Source organism: Eubalaena glacialis, chromosome 3 (genome assembly GCF_028564815.1).
Source record: "Eubalaena glacialis isolate mEubGla1 chromosome 3, mEubGla1.1.hap2.+ XY, whole genome shotgun sequence".
In the NCBI taxonomy this organism is placed as follows: Eukaryota; Metazoa; Chordata; class Mammalia; order Artiodactyla; family Balaenidae; genus Eubalaena; species Eubalaena glacialis.
Window position 1 is genome coordinate 27,807,277 of NC_083718.1, and position 17,709 is coordinate 27,824,985.

At 34.0% G+C, this 17,709-nt stretch overlaps 1 protein-coding gene across 1 annotated transcript in view; it reads right to left on the reverse strand.

Annotated features, from left to right (window-relative positions):
* CATSPERE (catsper channel auxiliary subunit epsilon) overlaps positions 1-17,709 on the reverse strand; it is a 268,765-nt gene that overhangs the window by 190,256 nt on the left and 60,800 nt on the right. The window contains exons 6-7 of the mRNA XM_061185394.1: positions 16,804-16,828; positions 6,971-7,048 (exon numbers count right to left, since the gene is read on the reverse strand). Coding sequence (XP_061041377.1) covers positions 6,971-7,048; positions 16,804-16,828 — 103 coding nt within the window. The remainder of the gene's footprint in view (positions 1-6,970; positions 7,049-16,803; positions 16,829-17,709) is intronic.

Genomic DNA, 17,709 nt, shown 5'->3' on the forward strand with positions numbered 1-17,709 from the left:
ATCTGATAAAGGGTTTATATGCAAAGTATGTAAGGAACATATACAACTCAACAGCAAAAAAAGAAAAAAATCTGATTGAAAAATGGGAGGAGGAATTAATAGGCATTTTCCCAAAGAAGACATACAAATGGCCAAAAGGTACATGAAAGTGTGCTCAACATCACTGATTATAAGGGGAATGCAAGTCAAAACCACAGTAAGATAGCATCTCACACCACTTAGGATGGCTATTATCAAAAAGACAAGAAAGAACAAATGTTGACAAGGATATGGAGAAAAGGGAACTCTTGTGCACTCTTGGTGGGAATGTAAGTTGGTACAGAAATTATGGAAAACAATATGGAAGGTCCTCAAAAATTTAAAATAGAACTATCATATGATCCAGCAATCCCACTTCTGGGTGTATAGCCAAAGGAAAAGAAAACAGGACATCTATCGAAGAGATACCTTCACTCTCATGCTTATTGCAGCATTGTTTACAATAGCCAAGATATGGAAAAACCTAACTGTCCGTCAGTGGGTGATTGGATAAAGAAGATGTGATATGTGAAAATGTTAAGTGAAATAAGTCAGACAGAGAAAGACAAATACAGTATGATCTCACTTTCATGTGGAATCTAAAAATGCTGAATTCATAGAAAGAGTAGAATGGTGGTTACAAGCGGCTGAGCAGTGGGTGAAATGGGGAGATGTTGGTCAAAGGGTACAAATTTCCAATTATAAGATGAATAGGTTCTGGGGATCTAATTTATAGCATAGTGAAAATAGTTAACAATACTCTATCAAAGTACTTGAAAGTTGCTTAAAGAGTAGGTCTTAAATGTTCTTACCACAAAAAAGAAAATATAACTGTGTGAGGTGATGGAGGTCTTAAAAACTCTACTAAGGTAATCATTTCACAATATATAAGTATATTAAATCAACATATGTATACTTTAAACTTACACAATGCTAAAGATCAATTATATTTCAATAAAGCTGAAAAAAGAAACCAACACTCACTAAAAACAAAACAAAACAAAACCCAACCCCAAATTCATTGACTCTAGAATGGATAAAAAATGTGTGTTGTGTTGAAACAATGAATAACATACAGCCATGAAAATGAGCAAACTATAGGTACATATAACATGGATAAATCTTATATAATTATGATCAAAAATAAAAAGCAATATGCAGTGTATATAAAGCATGATTCAATTTATTTAAAGTAGAAAAACAAAAATAAAACCCAATAAACCGAATTGTTTAGGAATCATGCGGTAAACTAAAGAGAAAAGCAGAGCAATTATTATCACAAAATATTCAGAATAATGGTTACCTCTAGGGGAAGGGAAGGATTATGTCCATACAAGCACCTCTATTGTGGAGGGAGAAATTATGTTCATGGAGGTGGAAAATATGGGGACCTTCTGTACTACTGGTAATGTTTCATCACTTGATAGTGGTTATATGGTTATTTATTATTATTCACTAAACTGGATACTTAGCTTTTATGCTTTTTTCTTTATGATGTAATTCATAGTTAAAATGGTGAAGGAAAAAAACCTCAAATAAACTAAAACCCTGAGCCTTTTAATAGTTATTTAACCACATGTACAAATAAGTTATCCTGTACCCCATCCCTGAGTCACACGCTACTGCTGGTTCTCTTTTCCCTGGTGTGGGTGTTGGGGAAAGGGTAAGGCTCAGATAGGGATGTGAGACAGAAGTGGGCTGAGGATCAAAGGTGAAATAAAGTACAGAAATGAGTTAAACATAAGGGATTATTTTGAGTTCAAAGTCAGGGATGGTTAAGAGTTAAGGAAGAGAATGAAGAATGAAGGGTCAGAGGTAGAATTAGGATGTGGGTGTGTTAGGCACATTATCTATTGGCTGATAAAACCCCAAACAGACAATTTATATTTTGCCAGAGCTATTTTGTTGATGATTTATCAAAACTGCAATATTACAATAATCCCTTCAAACTACTCATGTAACAAAAATCCTGATTTGGTCATGGCAGGCATCTTAGAGGCAGTGATACCTGACTTGAGACTTAAAGATGACTAGATGAGGAAAGGGAATGGGCAGCTGCTGTGGAGAGAATGGCATAAGCAGAGACACAGACTCATGGAAGAGAAGATGTGTAAAGGGAAACAGCAGAGTGCAGCTGCTGGAGACAGGACATGTGGAGAGCTAAGGCCAGAGAAGAGTGGCAGAGATGGGATAATCAGGGCTTTGTGTGCCATGTTAATAGTCTAAGACTCGAGTCTATGTTGTTTGTCAGCTCAAATAGCTCAATATCAAAAAAACAACCTAATGAAAAAATGGGCAGAAGATCCAAATAGACATTTCTCCAAAGAAGATATACAGATGGCCAACAGGCACATAAAAAGATGCTCAACATCGCTAATTATTAGAGAAATGCAAATCAAAACTACAATGAAGTATTACCTCATACCAGTCAGAATGGCCATCATTAAAAAGTCTACAAATAATAAATGCTGGAGAGGGTGTGAAGAAAAAGGAACCCTCCTACACTGTTGGTGGGAATGTAAATCAGTGCAGCCACTATAGAGAACAGTACAGGGGCTCCTTAAAAAACTAAAAATAGAGTTACAAAATGATCCAGCAATCCCACTCCTGGGTATATATCTGGAGAAAACTATAATTCAAAAAGATACATGAGAAAAAAACCACATTCACAGAAAGATAGACAAGATGAAAAGGCACAGGGTTATGTACCAGATGAAGGAACAAGATAAAACCCCAGAAAAACAACTAAATGAAGTGGAGATAGGCAACCTTCCAGAAAAAGATTTCAGAATAATGATAGTAAAGCTGATCCAGGACCTTGGAAAAAGAATGGAGGCAATGACTGAGATGATGTAAGAAATATTTAAAAAGAGATAGAAGAATTAAAGAAGAAACAGAGATGAACAATACAATAACTGAAATGAAAAATACACTAGAAGGAATCAATAGCAGAATAACTGAGGCAGAAGAAGGGATAAGGGACCTGGAAGACAGAATGGTGGAATTCACTGCTGTCGATCAAAATAAAGAGAAAAGAATGAAAAGAAATGAAAACAGCCTAAGAGATCTCTGGGACAACATTAAACGCAACAACATTCACATTACAGGGGTCCCAGAAGGAGAAGAGAGAGAGAAAGGACCCAAGAAAATATTTGAAGAGATTATAGTAGAAAACTTCCCTAACATGGGAAAGGAAATAGCCACCCAAGTCCAGGAAGCTCAGAGAGTCCCATACAGGATAAACCCAAGGAGAAACACGCCGAGGCACACAGTAATCAAATTGGCAAAAATTAAAGACAAAGAAAAATTATGGAAAGCAGCAAGGGAAAAACGGCAAATAACATACAAGGGAACTCCCATAAGGTTAACAGCTGATTTCTCAGCAGAAACTCGACAAGCCAGAAGGGAGTGGCATGACATATTTATAGTGATGAAAGGGAAGAACCTACAACCAAGATTACCCTACCTGGCAAGGATCTCATTCAGATTCGACAGAGAAATCAAAAGCTTTACAGACAAGCAAAAGCTAAGAGATTTCAGCACCACAAAACCAGCTCTACAACAAATGCTAAAGGAACTTCTCTAAGTGGGAAACACAAGAGAAGAAAAGGACCTACAAAAACAAACCCAAAACAATTAAGAAAATGGTAATAGGAACACACATATCGATAATTACCTTAAACGTGAATGGATTAAATGCTCCAACCAAAAGACACAGGCTCGCTGAATGGATACAAAAACAAGACCCATATATATGCTGTCTACAAGAGACCCACTTCAGACCTAGGGACACATACAGACTGAAAGTGAGGGGATGGAAAAAGATATTCCATGCAAATGGAAATCAAAACGAAGCTGGAGTAGCAATACTCATATCAGATACAATAGACTTTAAAATAAAGAACGTTACAAGAGACAAGGAAGGACACTACATAATGATCAAGGGATCAATCCAAGAATATATAACAATTATAAATATATATGCACCCAAAATAGGAGCACTTCAATACATAAGGCAACTGCTAACAGCTATAAAAGAGGAAATCGACAGTAACACAATAATAGTGGGGCACTTTAACACCTCACTTACACCAATGGACAGATCATCCAAAGAGAAAATTAATAAGGAAACACAAGCTTTAAAGGACACAACAGACCAGATAGATTTACTTGATATTTATAGGACGTTCCATCCAAAAACAGCAGATTACACTTTCTTCTCAAGTGCGCATGGAACATTCTCCAGGATAGATCACATCTTGGGTCACAAATCAAGCCTCAGTAAATTTAAGAAAAGTGAAATCATATCAAGCATATTTTCTGACCACACGCTATGAGATTAGAAATCAATTACAGGGAAAAAACCGTAAAAACCACAAAGACATGGAGGCTAAACAATACGTTACTAAATAACCAAGAGATCACTGAAGAAATCAAAGAGGAAATCAAAAAATACCTAGAGACAAATGAAAATGAAAACACGATGATCCAAAACCTACGGGATGCAGCAAAAGCAGTTCTAAGAGGGAAGTTTATAGCTATACAAGCCTACCTGAAGAAACAAGAAAAATCTCAAATAAACAATCTAACCTTACACCTAAAGCAACTAGACAAAGAAGAACAAACAAAACCCAAAGTTAGCAGAAGGAGAGAAATCATAAAGATCAGAGATGAAATAGAAACAAAGAAAACAATAGCAAAGATCAATAAAACTAAAAGCTGGTTCTTTGAGAAGATAAACAAAATTGATAAACCATTACCCAGACTCATCAAGAAAAAGAGGGAGGGGACTCAAATCAATAAAATTAGACATGAAAAAGGAGAAGTTACAACAGACACCGCAGAAATACAAAGCATCCTAAGAGACTACTACAAGCAACTCTATGCCAATAAAATGGACAACCTGGAAGAAATGGACAAATTCTTAGAAAGGGATAACCTTCCAAGACTGAACCAGGAAGAAATAGAAAATATGAACAGACCAATCACAAGTAATGAAATTGAAACTGTGATTAAAAATCTTCCAACAAACAAAAGTCCAGGACCAGATGGCTTCACAGGTGAATTCCATCAAACATTTAGAGAAGAGCTAACACCCATCCTTCTCAAACTCTTCCAAAAAATTGCAGAGGACGGAAAACTCGCAAACTCATTCTATGAGGCCACCATCACCCTGATACTAAAACCAGACAAAGATACTACAAAAAAAAAAAATTACAGACCAATATCACTGATGAATATAGATGCAAAAATCCTCAACAAAATACTAGCAAACAGAATCCAACAACACATTAAAAGGATCATACACATGATCAAGTGGGATTTATCCCAGTGATGCAAGGATTCTTCAATATACACAAATCAATCAATGTGATACACCATATTAACAAATTAAAGAAGAAAAACCATATGATCATCTCAATAGATGCAGAAAAAGCTTTTGACAAAATTCAACACCCATTTATGACAAAAACTCTCCAGAAAGTGGGCATAGAGGGAACCTACCTCAACATAAAAAATATATATATATATATATATATGCACTCAAACATTCATAGCAGCACTATTTACAATAGCCATGACATGGAAACAACATGTGTCCATTGACAGATGAATGGATAAGAAGATGTGGTATTTATACACAATGGAATATTAGTCAGCCATAAAAAAGAATGAAATAATGCCATGTGCAGCAACATGGATGCACCTAGAGATTATCATACAAAGTGAAGTAAGTCAGACAGAGAAAGAGAAATATAATATGCTATTGCTTATATGGGAAATACAAAAAAAGTGATATACTGAACTTATACACAAAACAGAAATAGACTCACAGATATATAAAACAAACTTATGGTTAACAAATGGAGAAAAAAATAAATATATATATATATTTTTCATCACTTTACTGTACACCTGAAACTAACGTAACATTGTAAATCAACTATATTTCAATAAACATTTTAAAAAAGGAAATGTACTTAATGTCTCTGAATTGTACTCGTAAGAATGTTTAAAATGGTAGATTTTATATTATGTATATTTTCCCACAATAAAAATGTATAGATTAAAAGGATGAATAAATGCATGAATTGAGAAAAAAAAAGAGTCTATGTTGTTTGTAATGGAGAAATGTTTTAAGGAAATGACATGATCATGAATAAACATGGAAATTTAAAAGAAAAAAAGCAAAGTATTAGGTATGCATGAACTAAATAATGTTAAATTGTGCATATTTTCACTTAAAAGATTAGAAATTAAGTAACAGTAATACTTAAAGTATTTAATTACCATTAATTTATTTTATTCCCTCTAAAGTTGATTGCCAAATAAAACAATTAATCGATTGGTTGTCATTTTAATTTATCAGTCCATCTCTTGTGAATTTGATTACCATGAGGCATGAGAGCACGCTATTAAAAAACCATATCTTGACTCATTAAGACATAAAGAATCCCATAAGAAACTAAAACTTCTCATTTTACGTTTCTCTTCTATACATTTTGATTGTAACAGAAGACAGAACTTGAATCCTGAAAGAGATAAATTTGTAACAGATAAAAGAAAGGACTTATTTATTCACTGGGCTGCACTTTTAGGAAAATCATTAGTCTCAAGTGGTAAAGGATTCAATAAAGGACTAGACAGATTTTTGAAGGATGACTTCAACATAGATGCTCAAGAAACACTTTTAAAGCATTTTAACGGTCAGCCTCTTTATGAATAATGAAGTCATAGAAAATACGGAGAATGCTCAGTAAGAATTCTAAAGAAAGATTTATAATTGTAGAAATCGAGCACAAGTTCAAAATCACTATAATGACTAAACTAAATTTAATGGATAATTAAAATGTATCTAGTTCTAGGCTGCTTAATATAAATTATTCACAGCCCTTAAAAAAGAAATGTAGCATATTATTCTATCTATGATAATAATAATGTTTCCACCTACTAGGGAAGGTTCATTTGCATTCCATAGCAATTCACTAGGGTCTGCGTTTTCTGGATCGTATATCCATATAACGATAACCTACGAAATAAAATGTGGTTGCATTTCTTGACACTTTGGACAAATTTTATTTTTAGTTGTGGCAAAACATAACCATAAAAATGTTTTTGTTTTTAAAATTTCGAATATCTCAGTTAAAAATATCAAAAGTAATATGTGTTGTTTTTAACAAGAGAAAGTCCAAAGAATTAATAACATCCTCTACACTCCTGAGGTAACTGATGTTAAAACTTTGTATGAATGCTTATATGTCTTTTTCTACACCCACAGACACAGCAGCCTCCCCACACACTCATACACTTTTTACAAAAATGAGATTACACTATTCATGTTATTTATAATGTGCTTTTGTCACTTAATACACCATAGCCATTTCAATATATGTAGATCTAATTCTTCTTCTTGTTTTCTTCTTGAATAGACAATTTATTCTATTATAAAAATAAATTATATTAAAAATACAGTGAAAATTGTCTCTCCCACCCTGTACTTCATCACTCAGTTCCCACAAGTCTACTATACCCTGCAAGTAACTACTATTGGTAAGTTTTTTTGTATTTCTATAAAATTTTTGTGCATAACCAGTGTTATTTTTCTCCTTTTTATATAAATGCTAGTGTGGTAAATGCATTTTTGAACATTATATCCTTCACTTAAAGTTATATCTTAGAGATCTTTAAATATTCTCATTAATCTTTCAGATTATTTTACATATTATTACAAATTATGGAGGAACCATAATTTAACAAGTAACCTACCAATAAATATTTGTTTATATCCTTTGTCAGTACAAAGTTAATAATGAGCAACTCTGAACATATATTATTTTGTACTTTTGAGTATTCCTAAAAGTGGAATTGTTGAGTCATAGAGTATACGCATTTGTAATTTTTGTAGATATGAATTGTTCTCCATAGCAGTTGCAACAATATACCTTCTCACCAGCAATGTATGAGATCTCTTCTTTCTTCACAGCCTTCCCAACATGATGTGTTGTCATACATTTGGATATTGTCAGTCGATGGATGAAAAATGGTATGTTGATGTAGTTTTAATCTGCATTTCTTTTATCATGAGAAAGTTTGAGCATCTTTCCATATATTCAAGTCCTATTTCTATTTCCCATCTGGTGAACTATTTGTTCATTTCCTTCGCTCATTTTCTATTGGGCTGTTAGTCTTTTATTTATTAATTTGTAGAAGTTTTTAACATAAAGAATGTTCTATATGTTCTATATCTTGATCTGTGTGGTGGTTACATAGACATATACATGTACATATGAAAACTTTATTACTTTTATAATTATGTGGCATCCCTCTTTATCCTATTAAATCTGTTTGCCTTAGATTGTATATTGTCCCTATATATGGCTGCCCTTCCTCCCTCCCTCCCTCCCTCCCTCCCTCCCTTCCTTCCTCCCTCCCTCCCTCCCTTTTATATTCCCTTTACCTATAGTAATCTTCTCTCAACCTATGTAATTTGAGTTAACAGCTAGTATTTACTTTTTGCTATTTTTCTCCATGCTATGCATTTGCAGAGATATACACAAATACATGCGTACATGTATTTTTTAAAAGAGGCATCTTAAGACGTTCTTTTTTTAAAAAGAAAATTGGATCACATTATACACACTTTCCACATTCTCCCTTTTTTTCACACAAGTATACATCATTGAAATTCCCCAGTGTCAACTCTTATAATGCCTGAACAATATTCTATGATGTGCTTATACTGTAATTTACAGATCAATGTTTCTAATAATGGAGATTTACTGTGGCTCCAGTTTTGTTTTGTTTTGTTTTGCTTTACCACTATTACAATGCTGCAAAATATAGATCCTTTTCCATAGAGCCGTATATACTAGAGGTTTTATTTCTGTGGAGTAGATTCCCAGGAGTGGGATTATTGATCCAAATGGTATATATATTTTTAATTTTAATAGATGTTTCCATATTGCTCTCCAAAAATGTGAATAAGGCTCTAACTCTTCACACTTTCCACCAGCAAAGTTTGAGTGTACCCTTTTGCCCAGATCCCCTCTAGCAATAGCTATTTTCCCTTGTTCAAGTTTTACTAGTGTGATGAGTGTGACATTTCATTGTTAATTTAATTTGAATTTTCTTGAGATGAAGTGAAGCTCAGCATCTTTTCATGTTTCTTAGATTTGCTTTTGTGTACATAGCTTCTTTACATTCTTCTATTGGCACTTACCATATTCTTATCATTTGTAAGAGCTCTTTGTTTTGTTTGGACTTTAGGTATACAGACACAGAATTAGAATAATCACAATCCTCAGTCCATGACACACTATCGTTATTGGCATGACCCTCTTTTATGCAATTATTTAAATTTTAAATTAGTAAAATGAAAACCAGGAACCCACCATCCAACTCGAGACCTAGAACCTTACAAATCTTTCATTTACTTATATATTCCTCCCTTTTTGGGTTCCCTGTTTCTGCCCAAAGGTACTCACTTTCCTGAATTCTGTGTTTATTTTTCATTAATATAATGATAGTTTTTTGAACTTGATCAGCCCACACATAACCCCCTAGGGCCTGCTTTTTTTTTTCTTTCAAGATTATGTAACTAGGATTTATTCATGTTATTGCTCATAACTGAGCTCATTCGTTTTCGTTACTATTTAAAATTCCATTATGTGAAAATACCACAATTTTTCCATTTTTCTGTTAATGGGCATTTGGATTCTTTCTGTTTGGGATGGATGAATTTTATGAGCAATTCTACTATGAGCATTTTTGTTTCTGGTTTTGTTTTTGTTTTATTGGAGTATAGTTGCTTTACACTGCTGTGTCAGTTTCTGCTGTACAGCAAAGTGAATCAGCCATACATATATATATATATATCCCCTCTTTTTTGGACTTCCTTCCCATTTAGGTCACCACAGAGCACCAAGTAGAGTTCCCTGTGCTATACAGTGGATTCTCATTAGTTATCTATTTTATACATAGTAGTGTATATATGTCAATCCCAAACTCCCAATTCATCCCACCCCCCCAGCATTTTTGAAAATGTCTCTTGAGGCATGAGTGCAAGAGTTTCTCTTCAGTATACACTTATACTTATTCTACTGGAGTAGAATTGCTAAGTATATACTTAGAGTATATACTTATACTCTTGAGTATAAGTTGTTGAGTATGTGTAAGATAACATAGAATCATTTCTCAAAATTTACATCCCTCCATCTCTTTTTAACACTAGGGATATTAGCTGTGTAGTGTCATCTATGTTGTAAAATTTTTTCATAACTACTTGTTGTCTAAGTTGACTTTGTTTATGGCACTACTGTGATAAAGTTTTTAATTTTCACATTTTCAATTATGACTACTTTTTATTCATAGATTCTGGTTTCCAATCTTGAATAAGATTTCCCTTGATTCCATATAGTACAGCTTCAAGATTCTCCTGCAATCCGTCCAGGGTTTTCTGCTTTACATTTGTCTTATATGCCAAGGGAATTTTTCTCTTTTGTATGTGGTGTAAGCAAGGATTCTACTTTTGTTTTCTTCCAAGAAGACAGCTTATTTTACTATATCATTCCATATAAATTTTAACATATTTTTTCAATCAAAAATTGGACTCTGGTGTCCAGTTAGAAACTTTAAAAAACAGATCTTTTTTAAGCCATTCGACAAAATTTGAGTGTGGTTCTTGATACAGGTTCTGTGTCTTCTTATATTTATTCTTAAGTATTTTATAGTCTGTACTGCTATTATGAATTTATAATATTGTACACTTCTTTTTCTTATTTTATTACTTACACTATTATGTTCAAGACAATATTAAATAATAATGGTGATTATGAGCATATCTGTCCAGTTCCTGATTTTAATTGAATTAGAAATATCTCATAATTTATAACAATTATTGTTAGTTATTTGGGAAGTAAATTTTTTTATTAGAATTAAGTAGTTTCCTTCTAAACTTGTTTTACTTAGTGTTTTTATTAGAAATGGTTGTTGAATATTTAATTTTTTTTTACATCTTTATTGGACTATAATTTCTTTACAATGTTGTGTTAGTTTGCGCTGTATAACTGCAACAGCTATATGTGTACATATATCCCCATATCCCCTTCCTCTTTTTTTTTTAAAAATTTTATTTATTTATTTATTTATTTATGGCTGTGTTGGGACTTCGTTTCTGTGCGAGGGCTTTCTCTAGTTGCGGCAAGCGGGGGCCACGCTTCATCGCGGTGCGCGGGCCTCTATCGCGGCCTCTCTTGTTGCGGAGCACAGGCTCCAGACGCGCAGGCTCAGTAATTGTGGCTCACGGGCCCAGTTGCTCCACGGCATGTGGGATCTTCCCAGACCAGGGCTCGAACCCGTGTCCCCTGCATTGGCAGGCAGATTCTCAACCACTGCGCCACCAGGGAAGCCCTCCCCTCCCTCTTGAGCCTCCCTCTCACCCTCCCTATCCCACCCCTCTAGGTGGTCACAAAGCATGGAGCTGATTTCCCTGTGCTATGCAGCTGCTTCCCATTAGCTATCTATTTTACATTGGGTAGTGTATATATGTCAATGCTACTCACTTCATCCCAGCTTCCCCAACCCTACCTCCCCTTGTCCTCAAGTCCATTCTCTACGTCTGCATCTTTATTCCTGTCCTGCCCCTAGGTTCATCAGAACCGTTTTTTTTTTTTTAGATTCCATATATATGTGTTAGCATATGGTATTTGTTTTTCTCTTTCTGACTTACTTCACTCTGGACAGGCTCTAGGTCCATCCACCTCACTACAAATAACTCAATTTCATTTCTTTTTATGGCTGAGTAATATTCCATTGTATATATGTGCCACATCTTCTTTATCCATTCATCTGTCGATGGACACTTAGGTTGCTTCCATGTCCTGGCTATTGTAAATAGTGCGGCAGTGAACATTATGGTACACGTCTCTTTTTGAATTATGGTTTTCTCAGGGTATATGCCCAGTAGTGGGATTGCTGGGTAATATGGTAGCTCTATTTTTACTTTTTTAAGGAACCTTCATACAGCTCTCCATGGTGGCTGTATCAATTTACATTCCCACCAACAGTGCAAGAGGGTTCCCTTTTCTCCACACCATCTCCAGCATTAATTGTTTGTAGATTTTTTGATGATGGCCATTCTGACCCATGTGACATGATACCTCATTGTGGTTTTGATTTGCATTTCTCTAATGATTAGTGATGTTGAGCATCCTTTCATGTGTTTGTTGGCAATCTGTATATCTTCTTTGGAGAAATATCTATTTAGGTCTTCTGCCCATTTTTGGATTGGGTTGTTTGTTTTTTTGATATTGGGAGAGTTCCTCCCTCCACTACATTTTGGAAGAGTTTGAGAAGGATAGGTGTTAGCTCTTCTCTAAATCTTTGCTAGAATTCACCTGTGAAGCCATCTGGTCCTGGGCTTTTCTTTGTTGGAAGATTTTTAATCGCAGTTTCAATTTCAGTGTTAGTGATTGGTCTGTTCATATTTTCTATTTCTTCCTGGTTCAGTCTTGGAAGGTTGTAGTTTTCTAAGAATTTGTCCATTTCTTCCAGGTTGTCCATTTTATTAGCATAGAGTTGCTTGTAGTAGTCTCTCATGATCCTTTGTATTTCTGCAGTGTCAGTTGTTAGTTCTTTTTCATTTCTAATTCTGTTGATTTGAGTCATCTCCCTATTTTTCTTGATGAGTCTGGCTAATGGCTTATCAATTTTGGTTATCTTCTCAAAGAACCAACTTTTAGTTTTATTGATCTTTGCTATTGTTTCCTTCATCTCTTTTTCATTTATTTCTGATCTAATCTTTATGATTTCTTTCCTTCTGCTTTGTGTTTTTTTTTTTTTTTTGTTGTTGTTCTTTCTCTAATTGCTTTATGTGTAAGATTAGGTTGTTTGAGATTTCTCTTGTTTCTTGAGATAGGATTGCATTGCTATAAACTTCCCTCTTAGAACTGCTTTTGCTGCATCCCATAGATTGTGGGTCATCGTGTTTTCAGTGTCATTTGTTTCTAGGTATTTTTTGATTTCCTCAGTGATCTTTTGGTTATTTAGTAGCATATTGTTTAGCCTCTGTGTGTTTGCATTTTTTACAGTTTTTTTTTTTCCTGTAATTGATATCTAGTCTCATAGCGCTGTGGTCAGAAAAGATACTTGATACGATTTCAATTTTCTTTAATTTACCAAGGCTTGATTTGTGACTCAAGATATGATCCTGGAGAATGTTCCATGTGCACTTGAGAACTGTATTCTGTTGTTTTTGGATGGAATGTCCTATAAATATCAATTAAGCCCATCTGGTCTAATGTGTCATTTAAAGCTTGTGTTTCCTTATTTATTTTCTGTTTGGATAATCTGTCCATTGGTGTAAGCGGCATGTTAAAGTCCCCTACTATTATTGTGTTACTGTCAATTTCCACTTTTATGGCTGTTAGCATTTGCCTTATGTATTGAGGTGCTCCTATGTTGGGTGCATAAATATTTACAATTGTTATATCTTCCTCTTGGATTGATCCTTTGATCATTATGTAGTTTCCTTCATTGTCTCTTGTAATAGTCTTTATTTTAAAGTGTATTTTGTCTGATATGAGTTTTGCTACTCCAGCTTTATTTTGATTTCCATTTGCATGCAATATCTTTTTCCATTCCCTCACTTTCAGTCTGTATGTGTCCCTAGGTCTGAAGTGGGTCTCTTGTAGACAGCATATATATGGGTCTTGTTTTTGTATCCATTCAGCCAGTCTATGTCTTTTGATGGGAGCATTTAATCCATTTACATTTAAGGTAGTTATCGATATGTATGTTCCTATTACTATTTTTTTAATTGTTCTGGGTTTGGTTTTGTAGGTTTGTTTCTTCTTGTGTTTCCTGCCTAGAGAAGTTTCTTTAGCATTTGTTGTAAAGCTGGTTTGGTGGTGAATTGTCTTAACTTATGATTGTCTGTAAAGCTTTTGATTTCTCCATTGAATCTGAATGAGATCCTTGCTGGCTAGAGTAATCTTGGTTTCAGGTTTTTCCCTTTCATCACTTTAAATATGTCCTGACACTTCCTTCTGGCTTGCAGAGTTTCTGCTGAAAGATCAGCTGTTAACCTTATGGGGTTTCCCTTTTATGTTATTTGTTGCTTTTCCATTGCTGCTTTTTAATATTTTTCTTTGTATTTAATTTTTGATTGTTTGATTAATGTGTGTCTTGGTTTGTTTCTCCTTGGATTTATCCTGTATGGGATCTCTGCGCTTCCAGGACTTGACTGACTATTTCCTTTCCCATGTTAGGGAAGTTTTCAACTATAATCTCATCAAATATTTTCTCAGTCCCTTTCTTTTTCTCTTCTTCTTCTGGGACCCCTATAATTTGAATGTTGGTGCGTTTAGTGTTGTCCCAGAGGTCTCTGAGATTCTCTTCTTTTCATTGTTTTTTCTTTATTCTGCTCCTCAGTATTCATTTCCACCATTTTGTCTTCCAGCTCACTTATCCATTCTTCTCCCTCAGTTATTCTGGTATTGATTCCTTGTATAGTATTTTTAATTTCATTATTGTGTTGTTCATCATTGTTTGCTCTGTAGTTCTTCTAGGTCCTTGTTAAATGTTTCTTGTATTTTCTCCATTCTATTTCTGAGATTTGGGATCATCTTTACTATCATTACTCTGAATTCTTTTTCAGGTAGACTGCCTATTTCCTCTTCATTCGTTTGGTCTGGTGGGTTTTTACCTTGCTCCTTCATCTGCTGCATATTTCTCTGTCTTCTCATTTTGTTTAACTTACTGTGTTTGGGGTCTCCTTTTCGCAGGCTGCAGGTTCATAGTTCATAGATGCTTTTCCATCTTTTCATTTTTATGTTCTACATTCTGCATGATTCCCATTCCAAATCACTAATTCTGCAATTTTCTCAAATGTATCTAGTCTTCTATTTAACCTGAATTTTTGTTTTTAGATGCCTATTTTTTCATCTTAAGACATTTATATAGGATACTTTTTAATGTTGTACAATTATGCATAATCCTTATTCTTGTTTTCTTTGTTTTTATCCCTTCTTTTATCTTTGTGACCATTCAAAATATGGATTTAATAATCTTTCAGATGGTTCTCATCTTTAGTTTTGAAAAGTATGAACTTTCTCCATTTTTATGTGTATGTCTATTCCAGGCAGTTTTGTCTTTTTTGTGGTTTATACCTTTTATTTTGAGATTATTTTCAGAGGGTTTGTTTTCTATGAGAGTCCTATACCCTTGGTTATGAAATGGATTTTATAATCACCTCTGCCTGGGACCTATGTGTTTCACTGCTTGCATTTTTGTGTTTACCACTCGGCTCTAGGTTCCCCAACCTCTTGAGAGGTGTTTAACTTGGGCATCCACCTGAAACCCTGTGAAGGTAACTCCTTGTCCATTTACAGCCCTCAAAATGATGTATCATTTATTTGCAATTACTCTAAGACAGTGAGTGAACCTTTACTAGTTCTCATTTTACAGACCTTTCATAAATCCTAGCTTCATGTAGGGAGGTTGGTTTCAGCTTCTCCCTCTCCCATAGGTTGGAGGCTTCATTTTCTATTCCCATACACATGTTGAAACATCACCCTTTGTCTACTAGGGCTTATATTTTTTCTAATTACCTTACTTCAGAATTCATTCTTCTCTAACTCTGGGTTTTAGTTCTTTAGTTACTTCTGACAACTAGGAAATTCCTTTACTTGCTTTTAAATTCTATACACAAGCGTACCAATATTAATGTAAAAGTCTACACTAGTATTATACACAGGTATTTTGTAAAGGAATTTCTATATGTTTTGAGTGAGATGAAGGCTATTCTGCATTATTTGGGTCTGTAATAGGTATTCTACTTTTAGAAGTTTCTCTCTATTTTCTGTCTTAAAATTCCTTATCCACGGATAATACTTTCTTCCTTTTTTTGCATTGTTGTAGTTATAGACTTAATAAATAATCCTATAATGTCAGCTGGGATAGGGATACATATGAACACATGAGCTCATTCAACCATCTTGATCCAATACAGGAAGTTTATTTCTTCTTATTATTTTTCTGCCTTCTTTCCATTAAATCACTATGTTGAGAAAATGAAAATATTTATAGAGCTTAAGTTTCCAAATATTACCACCTTATTTCAGTTTTCAAATTTTTGAATATATCTCACTGTCATACTTCTAATCAGCCTCCAATCCAGATGTCAAAACTTTTGGATCTCAAAACCCCTTCATAGGCTTAAAAATTATTGAGAATCCCACAGAGCTTTTGTTTTATGTGGGTTAGCTCTATCAATATTTATTACCATATAACAAATTAAAATTGAGAATACTTAAAGATATTTATTAATTTATTTTAAAATTTATGATAAACCTATTATATATTAACATTAACTAACATTTTTATGAAAAAAATTATTTTCCAAGATAAAAAATAGTAAGAAGATTGGTTGTTTTACATTTTACATTGTAAAATCTCTTTAATATCTGCCTTAATAGAAGAGAGCTGGCTTATCATCGGTGCTCTTACATTCAAGCTGTTGGTATGTGTTATTTTGGTGGAAGTATATGGGGGGAAATCTATCCTCACACAGATATGTAACTGGAAAAGCACAGACCTCGTGGACCTTCTAAAAAGGTCTGTGAAGACCTAGGGGATCTTAGTCTATAACTTGAGTAACCACTGCTCTAAGCGAATTTTATTGAAAATTAGTTTAGAAAATTCCTCTTCTAGTAAATATGGAAGGTAAGATGGAAATAATATAGTAGTAATCTATGAAGGATATACAAAAACTTTAAAAAGTTTTACCTGGGTTAAATTGTTAGTGAAATTTCTGTTGGGAAAAAGAAAAATCATATTTTAGTAAACAGCATGCTAAATATTAGTTTGAATAGTCTACTTTCAACGTACATGTTTATAAATCTTTGAATATTCTCTTTATATTCCATCACAGATACATAAGTGATTAAATGCTAAGTGTTAAGAAGAAGCTCATGTCAATAATTAAATATAATTATTGATCCTCATGTGTTGTCAACAAAAGGCTGAGGGGCATGAATCTATATACTTTCTTAATAATACTGTAAGCTCACATAGCCAAAGTTGCATGATTAATGTTCTTTAAAAATTTGACATGATCAATGCACATTAAAAAGTCTATAGAGTTTAGGGACTTCCCTGGTGGTCCAGTGGTTAAGACTCTGTGCTTCCAATGCAGAGGGTGCAGGTTCAATCCCTGGTCAGGGAACTAAAATCCTGCATGCCACACAGCATGGTCCCCCCAAAAAAGAATTCTGTAGGGTTTATATGTTTTAATTTATGTCAAAACCAAATTTATCAATTAGCACTGTAAATGCTTCATTATCAGCCTTTCAGTGTAAATTTTCTGAAAGGAGCAACATTCACTTGTATGTTTAGTTATATGTTTTTTAGAAAGTAATTATTGTCACTTTAAAGATATCTGTATTTTTAAAATCATATAATCTCTAAAAGTCAATGACTCAGGACTGTGTTTTCATTTGTGCATAATGCTTAGTACATTATTAGGTACAAAATAAAATGAAGATGTTTGGGGAATCAGTAAATGTGCATGCACTGAGTTTCTGAGACCGTATAACGAAAATAATATTTTATATGTTCAATCTGTTATATGAGAAAGCCACTGAAAGTAAGTACTATAAATCCTGACAGGCAAATGTGCCCAAAGTTCAGAAA